Raw genomic sequence first — 23991 nt, forward strand, 5'->3', positions numbered from 1 at the left:
CTAGCACCATAATTCAAAAGAATCAATTCTTCGGCGATCAGCCTTCTTTATGGTCCAGCTCTCGCTTCCATACATTACTACTGGGAAAACCATAGCTTTAACTATATGGACCTTTGTTGGCAAGGTGATGTCTCCTAGAAATGCAGAGTTGGAAGGGACCCCGAGGGTCATATAGTCCAGCCCCCTATCCCAATGCAGGAATTCAGCTAGAGCATCCATGAATGATGGCCGCCTAACCTTTGCTTAAAAACCTCCAATGAAAGAGAGTCCACCACCTCTTGTGGGAGTCTTCCACTGTTTAACTGCTCTTACTGCCAGAAAGTTCTTCCTGATGTTTAGTCGGAATCTCCCTTTCTGGAGCTTGAAGCCCTTGATTCGAGTCCTGCCCTCCAGAGGAGGAGAAAACAAGCTTCCTCCATCCTCCATGGGACAGCCCTTGAGATATTTGGAGAGGGCTATCCCATCTCCTCTCACTCTCCTCTTATGGAGGATAAACATACCCAGCTCCTTCAGTTGTTTTTTCTAAGGCTGGGTTTCCAGACCCTTGATCATCTCGGTTGCCCTCTGCACATGTTCTCCTGTGCCCTTGTACTAGCTTGGTTAGGAAACCCAAACAGCCACCGGCAAAAAGTGTGTGGGTGGCTAATTTCCACTGCAGCGTTTTGTATTGATATGTGATCAGCTACCCTGGTTGCTAAATGTAACCCACAGCTTGCATTCAGTGATCTTAAAATATATTTCCCCAGAGTTGGGACATTAGGTGGGAATCTTAATGGAAAGGCATGCAATGTATTTTATTTATTTATTTCATTTCATTTATTTTATTTTATTTTATTTATTGTATTTTATTTATTTATTTCATAAAAACTGCACACCACTTGATTGTAATTTTTTTTAAAAAATCCTCAAACTGGTTTATAAAAAGATAAAAACAGCAAAACGGAGAAAAATTTACTGCCCTGCTTTAAAACATACATGAATATGAATAAGGGGTTTGCGGCCAAAGTCACAAATTTGACTGCAAAATCCCACATAAACCCCCAAGGGGACACACACACACACACACACACACACACACTGCCAGGATGAAATCATTAGAAAAAGAGAGAAAGGGGCTGTTTACTTATTTCCTTGGAGCATTTTTTCTGTGAATTTGATGCTGTATTTCCCCAATAAAGACTGAAAAGATGACACTTGTGGCCTTTATTAAAGAGTGATTTGCCAGTCTCACAGTTCAATCCTGTGCTTGTTTACTTGGAAGTAAGCCCCATTTTAGTATAAGGTAGCTCAACCTCCCATATCTAATGACCACAAAATTATTATTAATTAAATTTACATTCCACCTTTCATCTGAAGATCACAGGGTAGTTTACAGTATAAAAACAAAATACATAACACAGGCACCACCTCCTACGGCTATGAAGTTCATAAAAGTGCCGATCATGTTTGCTATGAACCAGAACAGGTAAATATTTTTAATGACAGCTAGAGGAAGACTGAACCCCTCTTCCTTAAATGCAGCTTCAAAAGTGGACATCTCTAGCCAATTTTTCGAAATCTGCCCGTAATGGGTGGTCAAATCGGTCCCAGAGCCTTCCATTTTACCATATGATTATTATCAGATTATTATTAAAATTATCAAATTATTAAAATTATCAGATTAAGATTATCAGATTATTATCATCATCATCATATTATCTGAAGGCAGCCCTGTTTAATGTTTAATGCTGTACTGTTTTTTTAATGTTTGGTTGCAAGGCGCCCAGAGTGGCTGGGGAAACCCAGCCAGCTGGACAGGGTATAAATAATAAATTATTATTATATTACGATCATTTGCATTATTCGTTATTGCTTCACAGCCTTAAAACATGGGAAGAGCAACAGTGGACCACAGTGCAGGGTTGTGGCAAGACACCATTCTTTCTCAGCAACACAGCTCTCTGCACCACCCCCCCCCCAAAAAAAATTTGCAATTATTATTATTCCCTATTACATTTGTATACCGCCCTTCCTCCTAAATTCACAACATAAATATGCGTGGGGTGGAAGAAATAACTAGCGGGCCGCGTTTGGCCTTTTGGACCAAACTCCACGCGCAATTCAAATTGCGCGCGAACGGCGCCTGGCGCGCAAAGTCACCCTGCAGTGCATCGCGGGCTGCAAGCGCAGCAGGCGCGCGCGCACGAGGCTCCCGGGCCCCGGGGTTGCCGTGGAGACGACGGAGGGGGGGCGGCGCTTGCGGTTTTTAATTACTGGCTTTTATATATATATATTTATTTTCGCCCTGCAATCCTCCCCGTGACGTCGGTCCGGGGCCTCCGCCTTCCCCGGAAGAGAAAGCTTTTTGCAAGGAGCTGGTCCGAAGGGATTCGGGTGGGAAGACGAGCCCCGCCAGAAAGGAAGGAAAGAAGGAGGGAAAGAAGGAAGGAAGGAAAGAAAGAAAGATAGAAAGAAAGAAGGGACTCCAGGTCCAAGGAAAGCGGAGCTGGTCCAGCAATTCTCGTTGCTCGAGGGAAGTGAGTATCGCTCGCCAACCGGCTGCCCGGGGAAGGGAGCTCCTTTAAAATTTAATGCAAAAAATAAGTAAAAATGTCTTAAAATGAAATACAATTAAGTGCGCCTTGGAAATCCTATGAAACACGCTTGAGGGGCACCTGAAATTGGTCCCACAGTTTCACAGTACATAATTCCTTTCGACACAGTTGCTTTTTTAATGGATCTCATTAGTTACCTGTGTAAATATAGGAGGCCCATTATTATTATTATTATTATTATTATTATTATTATTATTATTATTATTATTATTATTATGTTGCTTTCCTCACGAAGGCGACCCAAAGTGACCTACGAAAACAGTATAAAAGCACTGAAATCAGTTATAACCAACGCAACCAATAGGATTGCCATACATCCAGAATTTCCCGGATCTCATTGGGTACCTGGGTAAATATAGGAGGTATTAGTATTGCTTTGTTGTTGTTGTTGTTGTTGTTATATTTTGCCCCCATTTGGCTCAGCGCCCCATGCAGGTGAATCGCCTTCAGTGCCCTAATTCCAGCACAGGTATTTAGGAACGGGCTGGGCATTAATTCCTGATCCGCTGGTAGCATTATAAGGGCAGCGCCGACCCATGGAACTCAACAGGGCTTATCTCCCGGGTAACTTCATTCCAGGGGATTGGGCTAGATGACCCTCGGGGTCCCTTTCATCTCTACAATTCTATGATTCTGTGAACAGTAGCCACAACCTATCCACTCCACTATATTTCGCTCTTAAGCAACACCCTGGTCTGTGAGAGAATAGTAAACACAACTTACTGCTGCTCTGTTCCTCTGCATATTTGTTCAGGGAGTAGACTCCCCTTATAAGTAGTAAATATGTTTAGGAGTGCATAGTAAACCTGTCATTTTGGGCTGTTAATAGTGGAGTTTTACTGGTCTGGCTTAGTTTGTTTTTAACCGCAAAAACGGTGACAACTCCAGTTTCCTTAAAGTCAGTGCCGGATTTACGTATAAGCTAAACAAGTTATAGCTTAGGGCCCCACTCTCTTGCGGGCCCCAGAAAAATTTAAAGGGGGGAAAAACCTGGATACTACTTCTTAATTGTATTTCAGTTCAACAATTACTTTGATAAAATACATATTTTGTTATGTGCAAATGGCTTTAGATACCTGTTAGGTCCATAAATTACCATATAGCATATATTCAACACAAAAAAGTGACAATTTGTTGTTGACAAAGGACAGCCGGACATGTTGTTGTTGTTTAGTCGTGTCCAACTCTTCGTGACCCCATGGACCAGAGCACGCCAGGCACTCCTGTCTTCCACTGCCTCCCGCAGTTTGGTCAAACTCATGCTGGTAGCTTCGAGAACACTGTCCAACCATCTTGCCCTCTGGCGTCCCCTTCTCCTTGTGCCCTCCATCTTTCCCAACATCAAGGTCTTTTCCAGGGAGTCTTCTCTTCTCATGAGGTGGCCAAAGTACTGGAGCCTCAGCTTCAGGATCTGTTCTTCCACTCAGGGCTGATTTCCTTAAGAATGGAGAGGTTTGATCTTCTTGCAGTCCATGGGAGCAGGAACCGGCAAGCCACTCCAGTATCCCTGCCAAGAAAACTCCATGGACAAAAACAACAAGCTGGACTTATAAAGGGCCCCATTACCTTCAGTAGGGACACAGGTGGCGCTGTGGTCTAAATCACTGAGCCTTGGGCTTGTCGATCAGAAGGTCAGCGGTTCAAATCCCTGCGACGGGGTGAGCTCCCGTTGTTCGGTCCCAGCTCCTGCCAACCTAGCAGTTCGAAAGCACGTTGGCGTGCAAGTAGATGAATAGGTACCACTCTGGTGGGAGGATAAATGGTGTTTCTATGCGCTGCTCTGGTTCGCCAGAAGCGGCTTAGTCATGCTGGCCACATGACCTGGAAGCTGTACGCCGGCTCCCTCTGCCAATAAAATCAGATGAGCGCCGCAACCCCAGAGTCGCCCGCGATTGGACTTAACAGTCAGGGGTTCCTTTACCTTTACCTTCAGTAGCTTCAGACCTAAATCCAGCCCTGCTTAAAGTGATTAATATTGGAGCCTCTACCTTATTCAGAGTCCTGACCGGTGCCTCAGCTGGTTACACCTGAAATGTCTCACCTGAACTATAAGGTATTCATTTATAAATGTGTGTCCACCTAGGCAGTGCTGGAAGCACAATGCACAGCTTCTGAAATTATTGTTCTCCTTGCAGGAATGGATGGGTCAAAGTCACCTGCCTGCACCACACAGGTCAGCTTTGTTTGCCAGCGCTGCAGCCAGCCCCTTAAACTGGACACGTCTTTCAAGGTCCTTGATAAAGTCACCATCCAAGAACTGACAGGTAAGAAAAGAAATGGGGAGGAAAGACAGCGGGGAGTACAGGCCACAGATGCCAACCAGGCTGAGTTTTATTTTAAGACATGGGTAGGCCTGGGGGCCAAGTATGGCCCAATCGCCTTCTCAATCCGGCCCACAGATGGTCCAGGAATCAGCGTGTTTTACATGAGTAGAATGTGTGCTTTTATTTAAAATGCATCTCTGGGTTGTTTGTGGGGCATAGGAATTCGTTCATTCCCCCCCCCCCAAAAAAATATAGTCTGCCCCCCCCCCAAGGTCTGAGGGACCGTGGACCGGCCCCCTGCTGAAAAAAATTGCTGACCCCTGGCTCTAGTTCATGGGTGGGCAAACTAAGGCCCGGGGGCTGGATTTGGCCCAATCGCCTTCTAAATCCAGCCCGTGGACGGTCCAGGAATCAGCCTGTTTTTACATGAGTAGAATGTGTCCTTTTATTTAAAATGCACCTCTGGGTTATTTGTGGGGCCTGCCTTCTGTTTTTACATGAGTAGAATGTGTGCTTTTATTTAAAATGCACCTCTGGGTTATTTGTGGGGCCTGCCTTCTGTTTTTACATGAGTAGAATGTGTGCTTTTATTTAAAATGCACCTCTGGGTTATTTGTGGGGCCTGCCTTCTGTTTTTACATGAGTAAAATGTGTGCTTTTATTTAAAATGCACCTCTGGGTTGTTTGTGGGGCATAGGAATTCGTTCATATTTTTTTTATCATACAGTCCGGCCCCCCACAAGGTCTGAGGGACAGTGGACCGGCCCCCGGCTGAAAAAGTTTGCTGACCCCTGTTTTAAGGCATGCTTTTGTGCCTGAGCTGCAGGCACTGATGTGGAACGCAACATTTCCCAGGGCTTTATTTCTCTGCAGAAATTTTTCTGTTTCAGAAACTATAGTATAAGGCGAGCTTAGTGCAGGCTTACTAAACACAAGTAAAATAAAGCTGCTGAACTGAATCACTCTGTAGGGCATCAAAAAATTTTTTTAATGCAAACTGATTTTTCAAATACTATTTTGCATAAGATTTCCCCCCGGAAAATCCCCATCACTGACTGCAGAACCTGTCATCATTAGTTCTGTCTTGGGTGATTTGGCAGGGTGAATGCAGGACTCGGGGCTTTCAACTACTGGATCACCCTTCCTGTTGGCGTCCATCAGGCTTTCTCTTTGTGAATCTTTTGCCAGAAATGGAAGAAGCTTTGGTTTCATTAGGCTTCTACTACATAGTATCTAGGTTTATTCCTCCTCATTTTAATTCAGAACATTTTTTTTACTCTTGCTGTTGCTAGCTTTGTGGTTTGTTTCTTCTAAAGGTTGTCTGCATTTTGCTATTGGGATATATCTATCTATCATCTATCTATCTATCTATCTATCTATCTATCTATCTATCTAATACCTGCACTTTTATTTATTATTCCACATGTTATGACTGTTTGTTTGCTGCTCTGGGTATTTTTAGTAGAAGAGTGGAATATAAATATATATCAATGTTATCATTGTCAAGAATTTGGAACTGCATGTGTAGTGTAGAGATGGGAAGGCCTGGAAAAAGCCCTGGAAAATTTGGGGGGTGGGACAGCCCCCCCCCCCGTTTTCCCCCAAAGCTGTTTTCCCCGGAAAAATTGGAAAAAAAATCAGTTTGATATAGTTTGAATATTCCAGACACCTTTTTTCTTCTTCAATTTTTCCAGAAAAAAGGCGTTGGGGGGAAATGGGAAAAAACCCTGTTTTCCCCCATTTTCCCATCTCTCCCCCCCCCCCGCCTCTAGTATAGTGTACGCTTCTGTTGCTTCTAAATCCTTACAGCTTGTTCCCATATACCTGGCGTGGGGAACTTTTGTCCCTCCAGGTGTTACTACAATTCCCATCAGTCCAAGTAAGTTTGGTCAGTGGCCAGGAATGAGGGGCGTTGTAGTTTAGTAACATCTGGGGGGCCAGAGGTTCATTACACCTCACATACACAGGAGCCCCACACATTAGGAAAGGTTTACCCTTGGCAATTATTTCATTTGTCTTTTGTCTAGCTCCTCTACTTACTACTGCGCCGGCAAAACTTGGAGACACCCATGAGGAGGAGACTACACTTACAGAGGTAAGGAATTTGGGTCTGACTCCCTTATAAAGAAGCTAAGGCAGCTACGCAGTTTGCCGCCAGCTCCTAATAAATTATCTGCCAAGAAGGAAACACCCCTTATCAGACCTGCTTCTTCTTTCTTTAAAAAAATAATTTTTTTATTGATTTTCTTTTCTCATAACAAATATTCAACATTTAACATCATTTTCTAGTTTTCCCCTCCCTGTTGACTTCCATTTCTGGTTTATTACGCCAAATGTTACATTCTGCTGTGGATACATAATGTTCTGTTATTACTAATTGTATTTCTTGTTCTCTGTAAATAAAGTTTTTGTTTGTTTGTTTGTTTTTACCAGGCATGGCAAGCTTTATTTGACATAACCACAAAAGTCACATTACATGATTAGAGCACAATTTTTATTGATTTAAAAAGACTACCAGCTTTTAGTACAGTTCCATGCAGTAGCTTCAATACACCTTTGCAGCAGCAATGTTATAAAGAACGAAGTTTAGTCAGTTAAAGGGAAAGATTGCAGGGGAGGGTTGTGGGTTTGTTTTTTTTGCAAGATTAAGAAAGCAAGATGAACTAGGGAATGTATCAAGTCGTTTAAATCAGTTCTCCAGAGCTTTTGCTTTAGTTTAAACAAAATTTATGCAACCATACATTGTGATATTATGTTAGGAAAAATAGGGGAAAACACGATGGAAAACACTTGTTGCAAATTCTGACTGGAACTCTGTAAATAAAGTCGCAAATGTTTATTTATCAGGCCTGCTTCTTAGCTTGCCTTGTGATGCATCTACATCATGTAAGTGGGTGGGCTGATAAAACGGTTGATGGGCTGGTGCAATTCATGCAAGCACATTGCAGCGCTTCTGGCCGTGGCAGGAAGACTCTGCCAAGGGCATATTGACTAGCTTTCTAGTGGGCACATTTGGGTGTAGGTGATGCTCTCTGTTGGGTGTGGACTGACGCTGACTTTCTTTCTCAGGAATTTGTCGAAAACCGCCAGGATGGCGTGTCCCGAAGATTCATCCCCCCAGCCAGGTATTGACTAGGAGTTCTGTTCGCGCCCTGAAAATGCCCTCTTTCAGAGGTTGCAAATGCCCCCACAGTGCAGCAAGCTAGCTTTGTCGGGACTACTGCATTTTCATACCTTCTGGGGTCATCATGTGTATATGTATACCGTATTTTTTGCTCTATAAGACTCACTTTTTCCCTCCTAAAAAGTAAGGGGAAATGTGTGTGCGTCTTATGGAGCGAGTGCAGGCTGCGCAGCTATCCCAGAAGCCAGAACAGCAAGAGGGATTGCTGCTTTCACTGCGCAGCGATCCCTCTTGCTGTTCTGGCTTCTGAGATTCAGAATATTTTTTGTTTTTTGTTTTCCTCCTCCAAAAACTAGGTGCGTCTTGTGGTCTGGTGCGTCTTATAGAGCGAAAAAGACAGTATATACACATACAGCTCTGAAGCAGGATAATAATAATAATAATAATAATAATAATAATAATAATAATAATAATAATAATTTATTTATACCCCGCCCTCCCAGGCTCAGGGCAGCTAACACCAGTAAAATTACAATAAAAACATGATGGGGGGGGAACCAATTTAAAATACAGGTTAAAATGCAATTTAAAATGCAGCCTAATTTTAAAAGTAGTCCATGGATCAACACCATAAGGGGAGGGAAACATAAGGGTCAGACTGAGTCCAAACCAAAAGCCATGCGGAACATCTCTGTCTTGCAGGCCCTGCGGAAAGATGTCAAGTCCCGCAGGGCCCTGGATTCTGTGCCCTGCTTGTAGGCTTTAAAAGCAGGGTTAGAAATTCAGATATACAAGCTAAGCACCAAATGGCTCCTTCAACCAAGGTTTGCAGTTGCCAAAACGGAATGTCTAGTTGCCATTTTGGGGTAAAGTCTTTATTTTTCAAGTGATGGACTGACTGTGATCCTCAGTTAAACATCTAGCTAGTTCAGATCACAACCGTGAGCTAGGTTAAGAGCTTTGAGAACTTAAAGAAGAAAAATCACTTGATCCAGGGACAGTGGATCCTATTCTGACCTCTTTTCCTTAGTGGTGACTGTTCCTGCTCAGGCTGCACAGAAAACGCATTTTGGTTCCAGAAATTCATTCTGATTGTGCGGATAAAATACAACCGATAGAATTATGCAGGGTGGGGTATTAGTGTGTGAAAACAGTCCCGGTCCAATGATCCCAAGATGGTGGAGATTTCAGGCACTATCCTGGTACTCGGGCATCTTCACTTGGTCACGAGTGGCTGATAGACAGGGGCAAAATGTGCCTGGTGAATTTTGAACACTTGTTGAAAGGAAAGTGCTTCTCAGCCCCCGTTACTTTCCGGCACTTACCGTATTTTTCGCTCTATAGGACGCACTGGACGATAGGACGCACCTTGTTTTAGAGGGGGAGAACAAGGAAAACAAATTCTCCCCCTCTCTGCTCAGCGCCCCTTCAGTGAAGCGGCAGGAGAAATGGAGCCCCTTCCATTTCTTCTGCCGCTTCGCTGAAGGGGCGCTGCGCAAAGAGGAGGAGAACTTTTTTTCTTGTTCTCCCCCTCTAAAACAAGGTGCGTTCTGTGTGTTCAACTGTGCTGCCCCTCAAGCTTGTGGGGCTGGCGGTGGGGGGGAGGTGCTGCTTTCCCCCACCGCCAGCCTCAAAGATCCCTGAAGCCTTCGGAGCTCAGCGCAAATTCTCGCTGTGCTCCGAAGGCTTTGGGTTCCTTTTGCTGAAGCCGGGAGAGCAAGACTCTCCTGGCTTCAGCGAAAGGAACCTGAAGCCTCCAGAACGCACCGACCCCTTTCGCTCTCCAGGCTTCAGCGAAAGCAACACAAAGCCTCCGGAGCGCAGAGGGATCTCTCCCTCTGCGCTTTGGAGGCTTCACGTTGCTATTGCTGAAGCCAAGGAGCCTGCATTCGCTCCATAGGACGCACACACATTTCCCCTTCATTTTTGGAGGGGAAAAAGTGTGTCCTATAGAGCGAAAAATGCAGTAAATACAGTGGACTCTCGGGTTACGTTACCTTCGGGTAACATAACCCTTGGGTTGCTAACACGGCAAACATGGAAGTGTATACTTCTGGGTTTCTCCGCATTCACATAAGCGCTCAATTGCACTGTGTGCATGTGCAGAAGGGCGCCTCTGGGTACAAATTTTTCAGGGTGCGCACGGACCCCCGGAACGAATTAAATTTATATCAAGAGGGCCCACTGTACTGGCCGTCATTTTCAGTTTTCTCTCTGTATATGCTCCAATACTTTTATCAGCTTCAAATTGCCCTGTTATGAGCTGAGAAGGAACTCTGGAACTTGAGTTGAGCTTATAAGGTTGGAAGGATTCAAAGAGCAAGTTGACCTCTGGTTGCTTCCCCCTCTGCTCATACTGTGAACCAGTTCCATCCTACTATCAACTCCTTTCAAGGATGAAGTTCTGACCATGAATTTCCACAAAATGAGAGCAAGTACACTGCCAAACTTGCTTACAAAGCATTTACTCCAGGCTTGTGTAAAATGGTCAAGCTGCACACTGATAGAGTAGGAAAACAGTCTCCTAATGAAATAAATAAATAAAATTTAAAAATTGCCCAGTAGCACCTTAGAGACCAACTAAGATTGTTCTGGGTATAAGCTTTCGTGTGCATGCAAGAAGTATGCATCTGAAGACATGTGCATGCACACGAAAGCTTATACTTAGAACAATCTTAGATGGTCTCTAAGGTGCTACTGGACAATTTTTTCAATTTATTTCGACTGCATCAGACCAACACGGCTACCTACCTGAATCTAGTCTCCTAATGGACAGATTTGGGGTAGAAATCTGCAGTTCCCTCAAGATGATCCCAAGCAGTGTTAGAAACTGAGATATGAAAGCTAGGAGCTTAAACCTAGATTATGGGCACAACAACAGACTGTCTAGGCATGCTTTTTGAATAACAAGAATACAAAGCTGAAAATGAAAGAACTGCAGCTAAAATATGTTCATTTTTCACATGGTCTGGTCCTTCCCCTGCCAACCCCCCTAATATTCTTAAGAGGGTCTCTTCTCCAGTCTTCAAAGAGTAGCTGGAAGTGGGGAGGCAGGAAAACGTCCTCCTTTCCTTCCATTCTGCAGTTTTAATCTGAAATCTTAAGCACGGTACTGCGCCCAGAGCTCAGAAACTGCTTGCGCTAATGAAATTTCCTGTCGCAAAACGCATCCAGAATAATGGGAGTTTCAAATGCTGTTCCCAAGGGATTCCCGGGGGTTGGGCAGACCCAAAGACTTGCAGGGTTGAGAGTTGGGGATAAAATATATATTGGACAGTCTTCTCTCTAGCAGCTTGAGGCCCCAAACTAAAGATTGTTATGTGCTTAAACATTGAGCAAGCAGTTCCTCTGGATTCGCTCACTCATTGAATACAGCAGCAAGACCTGTTTGTTTAAAAATTACAGAGGAACATGTAGGGCTCAAGGGTGAATTACAGTAACTAAGCATCTCTTGAGTTTTGGGTAAACATCTGTGGGAATGCACGTCGTAGCGAAACCACCCTGTTTCTTCCAGGATGATGTCAACAGAAAGTGCCAACAGCTTCACTCTCATTGGGGAGGCCTCCGATGGAGGCACGATGGAAAACCTCAGCAGAAGACTCAAGGCAAGTTGTCCCTTATCCTTGTGTGTGCTATACATCTTTAGGAAAACCTTGGAGATATTTGGGCACCTTGAAGTACATAATTCAGCTACCGCTAATTCAGCTCTCTTTACCAAGCCCAAGCTGTGGTGGATCCTCATTTGCGAATCTTCCTCCCAAGAGATACTGCGGTATCTCGGTTTACGAACTTAATCCATTCCAGAAGTCCGTTCTTAAACCAAAACCGTTCTTAAACCGAGGCGTGCTTTCCCTAATGAGGCCTCCCGTCACCGGTGCCCTTCTGCCGTTCAGATTCCGTTCTTAAACCGAGGTAAAGTTCTCAAACCAAGACACTATTTCCGGTTTTGCACAGTTTGTAAACCAAATCGTTCTTAAACCAGACTGTTCTTAAACCGAGGTACCACTGTATATGGCTTCTCCCCATTGGTCCTGGCTTCCAGATGGGCTTCGAAGACTCATCTCTTTCAAATTGCTTTCAACTGAGATGCCATTTTTTAGTACATGACCCAACCGTCTTCTTTTGTCAAAAAGTATAAAATGGCTTTTCATCAATTTCTAGCTTTAGGTCTCTCCAGGTTATATTGCTCCTAGTCTTGTGACCAGCTTCTCTCTCTCTCTCTCTCTCTCTCTCTCTCTCTCTCTCTCTCTCTCTCTCTCTCTCTCAGTATAATGCCATAGTATAAATGTAATCAAATGTAGCCCAAATACTTGTGTGTCTGACCCTCCTTCACCAAAACAGCTGCTTACTTGGCCGTTTTCGTATGTCGTGAAGGCTGAAATTTCAATTCAGTGGAGCGAGGTCAAGATATTAACTGATATGCATGAAATTTCAGATGTAGCTATGTAATCCCTAGTGTAGTAAGATAAGACCTTTGGAGCAGGCATTTCTTTTAAAAAAATGTTTTTTATGAACCGCCCTCGTGTATATATAACACAGCATACCAGCTTTGCTCGATGGGTTCCCCCTACCCCACATTTTCTTGTTAAAAGTGATCTCCTCTGCTCCAGGTTACAGGGGACCTGTTTGACATCATGTCTGGTCAGACAGATGTGGATCACCCTCTTTGTGAAGAATGCACTGATACCCTTCTGGACCAGTTGGACACGCAGCTCAACATCACAGAGAATGAATGTCAGAACTACAAGTGAGTGAGAATGAAAGTTCAGGGACGCTGCAAGACGGCCACTCTAAAATGTTTCCTGCAGCGGAGAAACTTTGCTTCTGTTCCCCCAAGTCATTTCCACTGAGGAAGACAGTTCCCAAGTGACTTGGCTCCCGAACTCTACAAACCTGGAAGTGACTGTTCTTGTTTGCGAACGTTTTTCGGAAGCCGAATGTCCAACGCGGCTTCCGATTGAGTGCAGGAAGCTCCTGCAGCCAGTTGGAAACCGCGCCTTGGTTTTGGAACCGTTTTGGGAGTCGAACGGACCTGAAGGAGTGTCTCCACCCCCATCGTTCAGCCCGGACACTGATGTCTAGCGCCAAGGGCCTTCTGGCGGTTCCCTCATGGCGAGAAGTGAGGTTACAGGGAACGAGACAGAGGGCCTTCTCGGTGGTGGCACCTGCCCTGTGGAACGCCCTCCCTTCAGATGTGAAGGAAATAAGCAGCTATCCTATCTTTAAAAGACATCTGAAGGCAGCCCTGTTCAGGGACGTTTTTAATATTTAATGCTTTTTTTTTTTAACACTCGGTTGGGAGCCGCGCAGAGTGGCTGGGGAAACTCAGCCAGATGGGTGGGGTATAAATAAATTATTATTATTATTATTATTATTATTATTATTATTATTATTAAGTTTGAGAACCAAGGTACCACTGTATGTGCATTTTACAGCCCTGTGAAAGTCTTGCAAGCCTTGGCTTCCCTTTTAAAAGGAAGTGGATAAACATCCATGATGACCGTGGAGATAACGACACGGAACTGGTTCTGCCTCGGTTTCGTGGGAGTTGAAGAGGGAGAATAAGTCTGTGGGTTGGTTAAGTTGTGTTGTGAGGGAGTGAGAGGAATTGTTAGGTGGAGTCAGATAGATATTTGTAATGATCAGTTTGGACTTGTTAGGAACACACAAGACAGTTAAGGAACTAAGATTAAGAAACTGCTAAGAAAAATTAACTGAAACCATAAGCTTGTACATGCCTATAAAATAAACTTGATTATTTGTTATTGTTAACAACTGCCTGGATACCCGTGCGAAAACGGGTTGGTGGCAGCAAAGAAAGCAATCACAGTGGTGGCACAGGGACAATAGACTGTGAAACGTCCACAAAAGTGTGGCGATCACATGGGTCCCTGGACGTTTGACGGTCTATTGACCTGTGCCACCACTGTGATTGCTTTCTTCGCTGCCACCAACCCGTTTCTCACACAAGAGTCCAGACAGTTGTTAACATTAACAAATAATCAAGTTTATTTTATAGGCATGAACAAGCTTATGGTTTCCGTTAATTTTTCTTGGCAGTTTCTTCATCTTAGTTCCTTAACTGTCCTAAACGTTCCTAACAACTTTAAACTGATTATTCCAACCATCTATCTGACTCCACCTAACAATTCCTCTCACTCTCTCACAACACAACTCGACCAACCCACACCTAAACCTCCCTCTTCCTTCTTCAACTCCCCGCTGCAGTTCTCTGCCTAGTTCCTTGCCTTCCCCCTAAATTGCTTCTACCTTGGGGTTGTCTGTAGGAGATGCCTGGAAATCCTGGAGCAGATGAACGAAGACGATAAGGAGAAGTTGCAGCTGGAGCTGAAGGAGTTTGCTCTTGAGGAGGAGAGGCTGATTGAGGAGCTGGAAGGCGTGGAGCAGAAGCGGAAAACGATGGCTGAAGACTTTGAGAAGGTCAGGGCTGAGGCGGAGAGGCTGGATCACGAGGAAGCTGAGTGAGTATTCAGCTCTTGCAACCGTTAGCATCGCGAAGGCTTGCCTCTTCCTGGCTAAACCTGTTGTTGAACCCCAAATCTACGTCCACCTCTTTCCATTGCTTCCCATCCCCACTTCTGTCCAGACCACGTATGCACGAAGTATCTCCCCTCTTCTTGAATATTTTTTGTGGGAGCCCTATCTTTGCACCTCTGCTAAACTCCCTCTTTCCCCCCTTCCTTATCTCTTTACTTCAGGCCTTATGCTGGCTCTATTGCATTCCATATGAGTTTTAGCCTCTTACCTATCAGGCAACTCCATTTTGAGGCTTTGCTATAGTAAGGTTCGGGTCGCGGGTGGCGCTGTGGTCTAAACCACAGAGCCTAGGGCTTTGCCGATCAGAAGGTTGGTGGTTCGAATCCCCGCAACAGGGTGAGCTCCCATTGCTCGGTCCCAGCTCCTGCCCACCTAGCAGTTCGAAAGCACCTCAAAGTGCAAGTAGATAAATAGGTACCGCTCTGGCGGGAAGGTAAAAGGCGTTTCCGTGCGCTGCTCTGGTTCGCCAGAAGCGGCTTAGTCACGCTGGCCACATAACTACACGTGCTGTCTGCGGATTCCCCCTGCAACCCAAATTGAGCCGGGAGCGAGAGCACCCAGCCACCTGGCCAACTGCCCACAGAAGAGAAGATATTACTTTAAAAAAAAAATAAAAAACAAAAACTTTTTTAATAACCTTTTTTTCTCTTTTCAAAAAAAAAAAAAAAGAGTCCCCGGATTCTTTGAAAAAACTCTAGTAACCTTATTTTAACCTCATCTTATTCCTATTAAATCTTATTCTCCCCTCCCTCCTGAGAACAGAGGTCTTGTTTTCCTGCATGCCGCCGGTCCAATTTCATTTTGCACCATATTTTGGGGAGGGGCGCTGTCCTGGGTCGCAGGTGAGTGTAACCTTGTCTCCCTATTGCCTCCCCCCCCCCCGCAGGTACCAGAAAGAGTACAGCGAATTCAAGCGGCAACAACTGGAGCTGGATGACGAACTGAAAAGTGTGGATAATCAAATGCGCTATGCCCAGATGCAGTTGGACAAGCTGAAGAAAACCAACGTGTTTAATGCTACCTTCCATATCTGGTATGGCCAGGAGGCTGGTTAGACTGGGGGAATGCGATGGAGCAGCCGTAGCAGAATCGGGGTGGGGAGAGAAGGCCTTATTTGGCCAGGCAGGTTCCCCTCCATGGCTGAATTCCAGAAGGTTTTCTGGTCAGTGTAAGAGAGCGACAGGTCTTAAAACTCCTTGCAGATGATGGGCCAGATGCTTCCAGGCTGTCTGTTTTGGGTCTTTTTTTTTGCTTTCTGAGTAACTGCTGCTGTCGGATAATAATAATAATAATAATAATAATAATAATAATAATAATAATAATAATTTATTATTTGTACCCGGCCCATCTGGCTGGGTTTCCCCAGCCACTCTGGGCGGCTTCCAACAAAGATGAAAGATACACTAAAATGTCACATATTAAAAACTTCCCTGAACAGGGCTGCCTTCAGATGTCTTCTGAATGTCAGGTAGATGTTTATCGCTTTGACATCTGATGGGAGGGCGTTCCACAGGGCGGGCGCCACTACCGAGAAGGCCCTCTGCTTGGTTCCCTGTAACTTGGCCTCTCGCAGTGAGGGAACCGTCAGAAGGCCCTCGGAGCTGGACCTCAGTGACCGGGCAGAACGATGGGGGAGGAGACGCTCCTTCAGATATACTGGACCGAGGCCGTTTAGGGCTTTAAAGGTCAGCACCAACACTTTGAATTGTGCTCGGAAACGTACTGGGAGCCAGTGTAGGTCCTCCAAGACCGGTGTTATATGGTCTCGGCAGCCACTCCCAGTCACCAGTCTAGCTGCCGCATTCTGGATTAGTTGTAGTTTCCGGGTCACCTTCAAAGGTAGCCCCACGTAGAGTGCATTGCAGTAGTCCAAGCGGGAGATAACCAGAGCATGCACCACTCTGGTGAGACAGACTGTGGACAGGTAGGGTCTCAGCCTGCGTACCAGATGGAGCTGTTAAACAGCTGCCCTGGACACAGAATTGTCCTGTGCCTCCATGGACAGCTGTGAGTCCAAAATGACTCCCAGGCTGCACACCTGGTCCTTCAGGGGCACAGTTACCCCATTCAGGACCAGGGAATCCTCCACACCTGCCCGCCTCCTGTCCCCCAAAAACAGTACTTCTGTCTTGTCAGGATTCAACCTCAATCTGTTAGCCGCCATCCATCCTCCAACCGCCTCCAGATATCAATAGCCATAATTAATGAGAGAGGCTTGGCGGAGACTCTTTGTTTCTGGATATATTTATTTACTTTTGGTAAAGTTCTCTTTTATTTCATTTTATAAAACGTATATAAAACGAAGAGGAGAGTGATAGCAAAGTTTGTAGAATTTGCACTGTTAAAACGGAAAGGGCTCAAACCCATCACAAGAGGTGTTGAAATTTTGGGAGGTTGGATAGTTACAATCGAACGGTCCCATTGGCAGGATATAAAAAATAAAATTGAAACACTATATTATAAAAATATACAACAGCCGACGGAAATTAAGAGGTGAAAAACAAAGCTAGAATAGGCACGTAGAACAGGTACAGTTAGTTGCATATGGGTTAAAACAACAAGGCCCCAATAAAGACTGTCAGCTTTATCAGAAGTAGTAGTACAGTAGTACCTCGGGTTAAGTACTTAATTCGTTCCGGAGGTCCGTTCTTAACCTGAAACTGTTCTTAACCTGAGGTACCGCTTTAGCTAATGGGGCCTCCCGCTGCCGCCGCGCCGCCGGAGCACAATTTCTGTTCTCATCCTGAAGCAAAGTTCTTAACCCGACGTACTATTTTTGGGTTAGCGGAGTCTGTAACCTGAAGCGTATGTAACCTGAAGCATATGTAACCCGAGGTACCACTGTAGTTGTTATTATTAATTCAACTTGTATATGGCCCTATATCGGCAGTCTCGGGGCAGTTCACAACACAAAACGACAATATGAAAACACAGAATACATAATAGAAATAAAAACAAGAAAAACCCAGTAATTGCCCGCTCCCCAACACATTTTTAAAGGACATCGGATGTCAATCGGCCAAAGGTCTGGTGAAAGAACATTTTTGCCTGGCGTCTGAAGCTGTATAATAAAGTTGACATCTGAAGGCAGCCCTGCTTAGGGAAGTTTTTTATTGTTTAATGCTGTATTGTGTTTTTAATACTTAGTTGGGAGCCGCCCAGAGTGGCTGGGGAAACCCAACCAGATGGTTGGGGTATAAATAATGAATTATTATTATATTATTGTAAGTTTCCAGCTGAACCTCCCTGAGGAGAACATTCCACAACCTTATTTAGTTCCAGATTTGCCAGGCTTGTGACAAAGTTCATCTTGAAAATGATGGTTCTACGGTATATATAAGCAGAGAATTCCAAATGATGTAAAATGTCTGGAGGTTGTGGTCTTTGTCGGAATCTCAAATTATTCATATTTTTATCAATTATATCCATATTCCAGAGTGTGTGGTTCCAAGTGACCAGTGCAATATTTGGAGCAGTTACTATTTCTGCTGTCAATATTGTGTATACAATCCTTTGACATTGGTGTCATCAAAAATAGTCAGTAACCTTAATTTTGCCCAACCAACAAGAGTTTCTCCAGTACAGTGGTACCTCGAGTTACATACGCTCCAGGTTGCAGACTCTGCTACCCCAGAAATAGTATACCTCAGGTTAAGAACTTTGCTTCAGGATGAGAACAGAAATCGTGCAGCAGCAGCGGGAGGCCCCATTAGCTAAAGTGGTGCTTCAGGTTAAGAACAGTTTCAGGTTAAGAACGGACCTCCGGAACAAATTAAGTACAGTGGTACCTCGGGTTAAGAACTTAATTCGTTCCGGAGGTCTGTTCTGAACCTGAAACTGTTCTTAACCTGAAGCACCACTTTAGCTAATGGGGCCTCCTGCTGCTGCTGCGCCACCAGAGCACGATTTCTGTTCTCATCCTGAAGCAAAGTTCTTAACCCGAGGTAATATTTCTGGGTTAGCGGAGTCTGTAACCTGAAGCGTATGTAACCTGAAGCGTATGTAACCCGAGGTACCACTGTACTTAACCCAAGGTACCACTGTAATATTTATTATTTCTGTCAAAATTAAATTCCAAAAATCTTGCACCAGCTTTCCCTCCACAAATAACAATATGATTTCCCATAGCTCACCATGATGATGATGACGATGATGATGATGTCAGTTCTTGGCATTTTCTCCCCTTTCCATTGCTAAGCCTATAGGAAGGGCTGGAGCCTCTGTTACACAAACACATCTGTCTGCCCTTCCTTGGAATTTTCCTTTATGGGTTGCAAGCCCTTTGATCACGAGCTTCATTCCTCCAATGAAGAGGAGACTGCAGTCTTTGTGGCTGCATGCCAGAAAGCACCAGGGTTGGTATTCTGAGACATGCAGCATGGGTTGCTAGATGATGGCTGAAGATTACAACAACCAAGCACCGTATCTTTTGCTCTATAAGACGCACCGGACTATAAGACGCACCTAGTTTTTGGAGGAGGAAAACAAGGGAAAAAATATTCTGAATCCCAGAACCCAGAACAGCAAGAGGAATCGCTTTCGCTGTGCAGCGATCCCTCTTGCTGTTCTGGCTTCTGCGAAAGCAACGCAAAGCGTCTTCAGGGCAGGGGGAACGTTCCTCCAGCTGCCCTGATGAGGCTTCGCGCGGCTATCCCAGAAGCCAGAACAGCAAGAGGGATCGCTGTGCAGGGAAAACAATGATCCCTCTTGCTTTTCTGGCTTCTGGGATAGCTGCACAGCCTGCATTCGCACACATATTTTCCCTTACTTTTTAGGAGGGGAAAAGTGCGTCTTATAGAGCGAAAAATACGGTATTCTGCAGGTGGAATAGATTGTTCCACCAAAGTTTTGGGGGACATTTTAGGTTCTGCTGGGTTCCTAGATAACTGGGTTCGCCTAAAAAGTTGCCTGGGAAACAACTGCACTCACACTAAGCCAGCGATGGCCAAACTTGGCCTTCCAGCTGTTTTGGGACTACAACTCCCATCATCCCTAGCTAACAGGACCAGTGGTCAGGGTTGATGGGAACTGTAGTCCCAAGACAGCTGGAGGCACTAAGCCTTTTCTTGGCCCTCCGAGGGTTTGACTGATGAACTCTCCCTCTTGCCTGTAGGCACAGTGGACAGTTTGGCACCATAAACAACTTCCGCCTCGGCCGGCTTCCGAGTGTCCCCGTGGAGTGGAACGAGATCAACGCAGCCTGGGGGCAGACTGTGCTGCTTCTCCATGCCCTTGCCAACAAGATGGGGCTGACCTTTCAAAGGTGGGAGCAGAAATACTGGCTTCCTCCCCGTCCCCCACACTCTTCTTGGCCATTGAGCCTATAGGAGCAATCAGTCTAATAAACCTATTAAAGGTAAAGGGACCCCTGACCATTAGGTCTAGTCGTGGCCGACTCTGGGGTTGCGGTGCTCATCTCGCTTTACTGGCCGAGGGAGCCGGCGTACAGCTTCCGGGTCATGTGGCCAGCAGGACTAAGCTGCTTCTGGCGAACCAGAGCAGCGCACGGAAACGCCGTTTACCTTCCCGCCGAAGCGGTACCTATTTATCTACTTGCACTTTGACGTGCTTTTGAACTGCTAGGTTGGCAGGAGCTGGGACCGAGCAATGGGAGCTCACCCCGTCGCGGGGCTTCGAACCGCTGACCTTCTGATTGGCAAGCCCTACGCTCTGTGGTTTAACCCACAGCGCCACCCACGTCCCGTCCAATAAACCTATTACTTAGATGATTAATACCGCACCTTGGAATCAAAAGGATTCTCAATGCAACTTTCCCTTTTTCCTTGCAGGTACCGCCTTATCCCATACGGGAACCACTCTTATTTAGAGTCTCTCACAGACAAATCCAAGGTAAGAGGTTGGGCTCCATACAATCTCAGTCTTAAAACACATCAGTGTTTGGGTCTTCTAGAGTGTCCTGTCAGTTAATGCTCAGGATACACCGGTCAGAAACCCAGAGGCCTCTAGAAATCCAGCGAAAGCATTTCAGGGAGCATTGGTGGAGACGAGGTGTTAACAGGAAGAAATTGTACTGAATTTTAAAACCAAGGTTTCCAAATTTTATATCCCGTAGTTTAGCCGTAAGTCGTATGGCAATAAGGTGGATGTTGAAAATTGGGCCAGAATTCCATTTTCACACAAAATTACTTGGTTGATAGGTTTTCCGAGTGCAGTTTGTTTTTGTTTTTTTTTTTTAAAAAAAATCACATGGAGAAGATTCAAAGGGCTTGAGGAAAGGTAACTGAATAGTTTGGTTTATTGTGTAGGTAAAGGTAAAGGGACCCCTGACCATTAGGTCCATTCGTGGCCAACTCTGGGGTTGCAGCGCTCATCTCGCTTTATTGGCTGAGGGAGCCGGCGTACAGCTTCCAGATCATGTGGCTAGCAGGACTAAGCCGCTTCTGGCGAACCAGAGCACCGCACAGAAATGCCGTTTACCTTCCCGCCGGAGCGGTACCTATTTATCTACTTGCACTTTGACATGCTTTCAAACTGCTAGGTTGGCAGGAGCAGGGACCTAGCAATGGGAGCTCACCCCATCGTGGGGATTCGAACTGCTGACCTTCTGATCGACAAGTCCTAGGCTCTGTGGTTTAATGCCGCTTACCTTCCTGCCGGAGCGGTACCTATTTATATACTTGCACTTTGACGTGCTTTCGAACTGCTAGGTTGGCAGGAGTTTGTAGTGATCTCTAAATCACACAACTATTTTCATGGATGACTCCTATTTTCAGCTTGGGACTACACCTGATTCTGTTTCTTTTACATTTCTTTCTTCTGATTGTTTCTGTGGAGGATTTCTATGCAATTGCATCAAACCTCAGAAGCACAGATTTCAGTTTTCCATTCAATTCTTCATTCTATACAATCAGCTTAATTCAACTCTAGTGAGCTTCCAGGACAAGGGAGCTTTTTTGGGGGGGTGTACCTCTATGCACCAAAGCACATGGCTGAAATAATGAGCAAGGGTCCCCTAAGCAAAAATTAATGGGACTTACTTTGATATAGGATTGGGTTGAAATAACTGAAAAGTACATCTTATTTTCCCAAATTCAGTGTGTGGCTCCCTTGAGGGAGCAGGCCCTGCTCTTTATCTGCATTTGAGAATGTCACAGAAGCTCTTTGTGATTCTGGAATATTTTTCTCTAAAATAATATTACTGAATATGAAACTCGTAATAGGTAACAGCTGCTCCCCACTAGAGTAAAGCACTTCTCTCGCTTGTTGGTTCTTGCTGCCCTAGGCTTGGTTAAGGAAACAATTGTGGCAGAATGACACTGAGACTGGCTACAGTCCCGTGGGGTATATGGTGCAATTGAATCAAGGATGGCGTGTCCCCAATTTCCTGGAAAAACAAAGCCACCCCCTAAAGGTCTTGGGGCAGCTGCAGAGTAATTCCCTTTGTTTCTGGTGTAAGCGTTTGTGTCTTCAAGGAGCTGCCCCTTTACTGTTCAGGAGGATTGCGGTTTTTCTGGGACAACAAGTTTGACCATGCCATGGTGGCATTCCTGGATTGTGTGCAACAGTTCAAAGAGGAAGTGGAAAAGGGCGAGACCCGCTTCTGTTTGCCTTACAGGTAATAAAAAAATCACTGCATCAGAAAGGCATGGGTTTCTCTGGACAATAGTTATCTACTAAAACTGACTAGTGTGATATCTGGGACAAATGAATGTATGTATGCATTCATGCTAGCACAATTGACTTAAGCATTTCACTAACACAGGTTGATTTGTGATTAGCATTTGGCCTAAGGCATTAAAAATGGAATGTGGCAACAATTGTCCATGAATGTATTGGTGGACAACAGAGCCACCACGTTTAGAGGGCATCAGAGCTGTGAGTTGCCCTAGCTTGGGGATGGAGAACCTCCCAGGGTTGCTGGGCTCCCAACTCCCATCAGCTCCACAGCCAGTAATGGGCAATGGTCAGGAATTCTGGGAAATGTAGTCCGACAAATATCTGGAGGGCCTTGAGTATTCAATGTAGCCATTGCTAGAAACAGCGCTGGAGCAGATGGTCCTCTAGTGTCCTCTAGTGTGATAATTTGTGTGATCTTAAAAGGATGCTGACCGTATTTTTTGCAAGGCAAGATGGGCAAAGTCTAGCAGCAGCCCACCTGGAGCATTTTTTTGCTCTATTAGGTTTGGCTTCTGCTTGTTTTGTTCACAACCTTTCTGGGACTTGCCAGGCCAGTAATTTTGCACAGTCTCAAGTTATGACTGCAGCAGCTTGAAATACAGTAGTAGTAAAACATTTTTGTCTTGTCTCATCAACTTACAATGACTGTTGACTTATGAAGGCCCCTCCAAGGTGTGAGGCTGGGTTCCTGTGTTGTTAAAAAGAGGCGTCATGGCAGGGGCAATGTCTTCTAACCACTGTTGTATGCTGCAAGCATACTCCATTCTGCCAACTTAAATCTGCTTTAGAGCTCCCCACTTTGTTCTCATAACCACTTTCACCACCTGCAACGTCATTAGAGTATTGTCTACCAGGCTGTGGGAATCCTCTAAAACCAAATGCATCTCTGTTTAGGTTCGCAAGGGCAGGTGTCCTGCCGCGTTGCCCACTTTTTTCATTCTAGCCACGCCTGCTTGGGTGACCTTTATTTGAAATAAAAAACAAGGTTTTAAGTGCTGTGGTAAAAAAGGGGAGGGCAGGGCTATTGTCTCAGCAGGAGCCTTGACATCACCCGTGCATTTTACAATTAGTAAATTAACAGTATTGCAGAAAAGCAGGGGGCTTGCTCTGTTGTCAGCTGCCAGGAGTTTCAGTTTTGGAGCCTGACCAGAATCTCTGTTTCTCCACTGCAGAATGGATGTGGAGAAGGGCAAGATTGAAGACACAGGTGGAAGCGGCGGGTCCTACTCCATAAAGACTCAGTTTAACTCGGAGGAGCAGTGGACAAAAGCACTCAAGTTCATGCTGACGAACCTCAAGTGGGGCCTAGCCTGGGTCTCTTCCCAGTTCTACAACAAATGACTCTTGTAAGAGAGGAGGACTCCATCCCGTAATGTGTCTGTAGTTTGTTTCAAAGATACCCAAAACAGGACTTGGCCTGTGATATCAGTGCATCATCACCTTACAAGACCAAAAAACTGCAAAGCACTTTTGTCTTAAAATGTCATTGTCGGGTAATACGAAGCAAAACGGCTCGACAGCATGGTTGGATTTCTGTCGCGCACAGCCTGCTGCTGCTTTTGGGGAAAGAAGCGAACCGGGTCCTGGATAGTTAGGGGGGACCCACGTACGGCAGTAAAAAGAGACCTGCTTGAGGAGCTCTTAACAGCTTTCAGACTGGAGGAGTACTAAGCTATAACATTATTAGAATTGCAGTTTGGTTGCTACACTAAGATGCCCTAGGAAATGCAAGAATAAATAAAAGCCGTTTGTATTCCGGAAGAACACAGCATCCTTATTTATCATGAGCTGCCATTTAATGTTTCTTCTTCCC

General features: G+C 45.1%; 1 protein-coding gene and 1 long non-coding RNA gene across 4 annotated transcripts in view; one reads left to right on the forward strand and one right to left on the reverse strand.

Moving 5' to 3' along the window:
- Window positions 1–18175, reverse strand: part of LOC309354435 — a 146429-nt gene extending 128254 nt beyond the window's left edge. Inside the window, exon 1 of the long non-coding RNA XR_014162296.1 lies at window positions 17152–18175. This is a non-coding gene — a long non-coding RNA (uncharacterized lncRNA). The remainder of the gene's footprint in view (window positions 1–17151) is intronic.
- Window positions 2230–23942, forward strand: BECN1 (beclin 1). 3 transcript variants are annotated; one of them, XR_014162179.1, is made up of 12 exons: window positions 2230–2516; window positions 4730–4858; window positions 6886–6953; window positions 7928–7983; window positions 11497–11587; window positions 12593–12729; window positions 14270–14464; window positions 15427–15573; window positions 19654–19803; window positions 20330–20390; window positions 21958–22116; window positions 23351–23488. XR_014162179.1 is itself a non-coding variant. In XM_081884234.1 (12 exons), the coding sequence occupies exons 2-12, from the start codon at window positions 4732–4734 to the stop codon at window positions 23410–23412; spliced, it is 1215 nt and encodes a 404-aa protein (XP_081740360.1). In that variant the 5' UTR covers window positions 2231–2516; window positions 4730–4731; the 3' UTR covers window positions 23413–23942. The 3 variants fall into 3 exon arrangements, 2 of the variants coding, with proteins under 2 accessions (XP_081740360.1, XP_081740359.1); XM_081884234.1 differs by having other exon boundaries at window positions 2231–2516; window positions 21996–22116; window positions 23351–23942; XM_081884233.1 differs by having other exon boundaries at window positions 2236–2516; window positions 21974–22116; window positions 23351–23942.
- Window positions 23943–23991: the final 49 nt, after the last annotated feature.

This window comes from Podarcis melisellensis, assembly GCF_964234715.1.
Source record: "Podarcis melisellensis genome assembly, chromosome: 13".
Lineage (NCBI taxonomy): Eukaryota > Metazoa > Chordata > Lepidosauria > Squamata > Lacertidae > Podarcis > Podarcis melisellensis.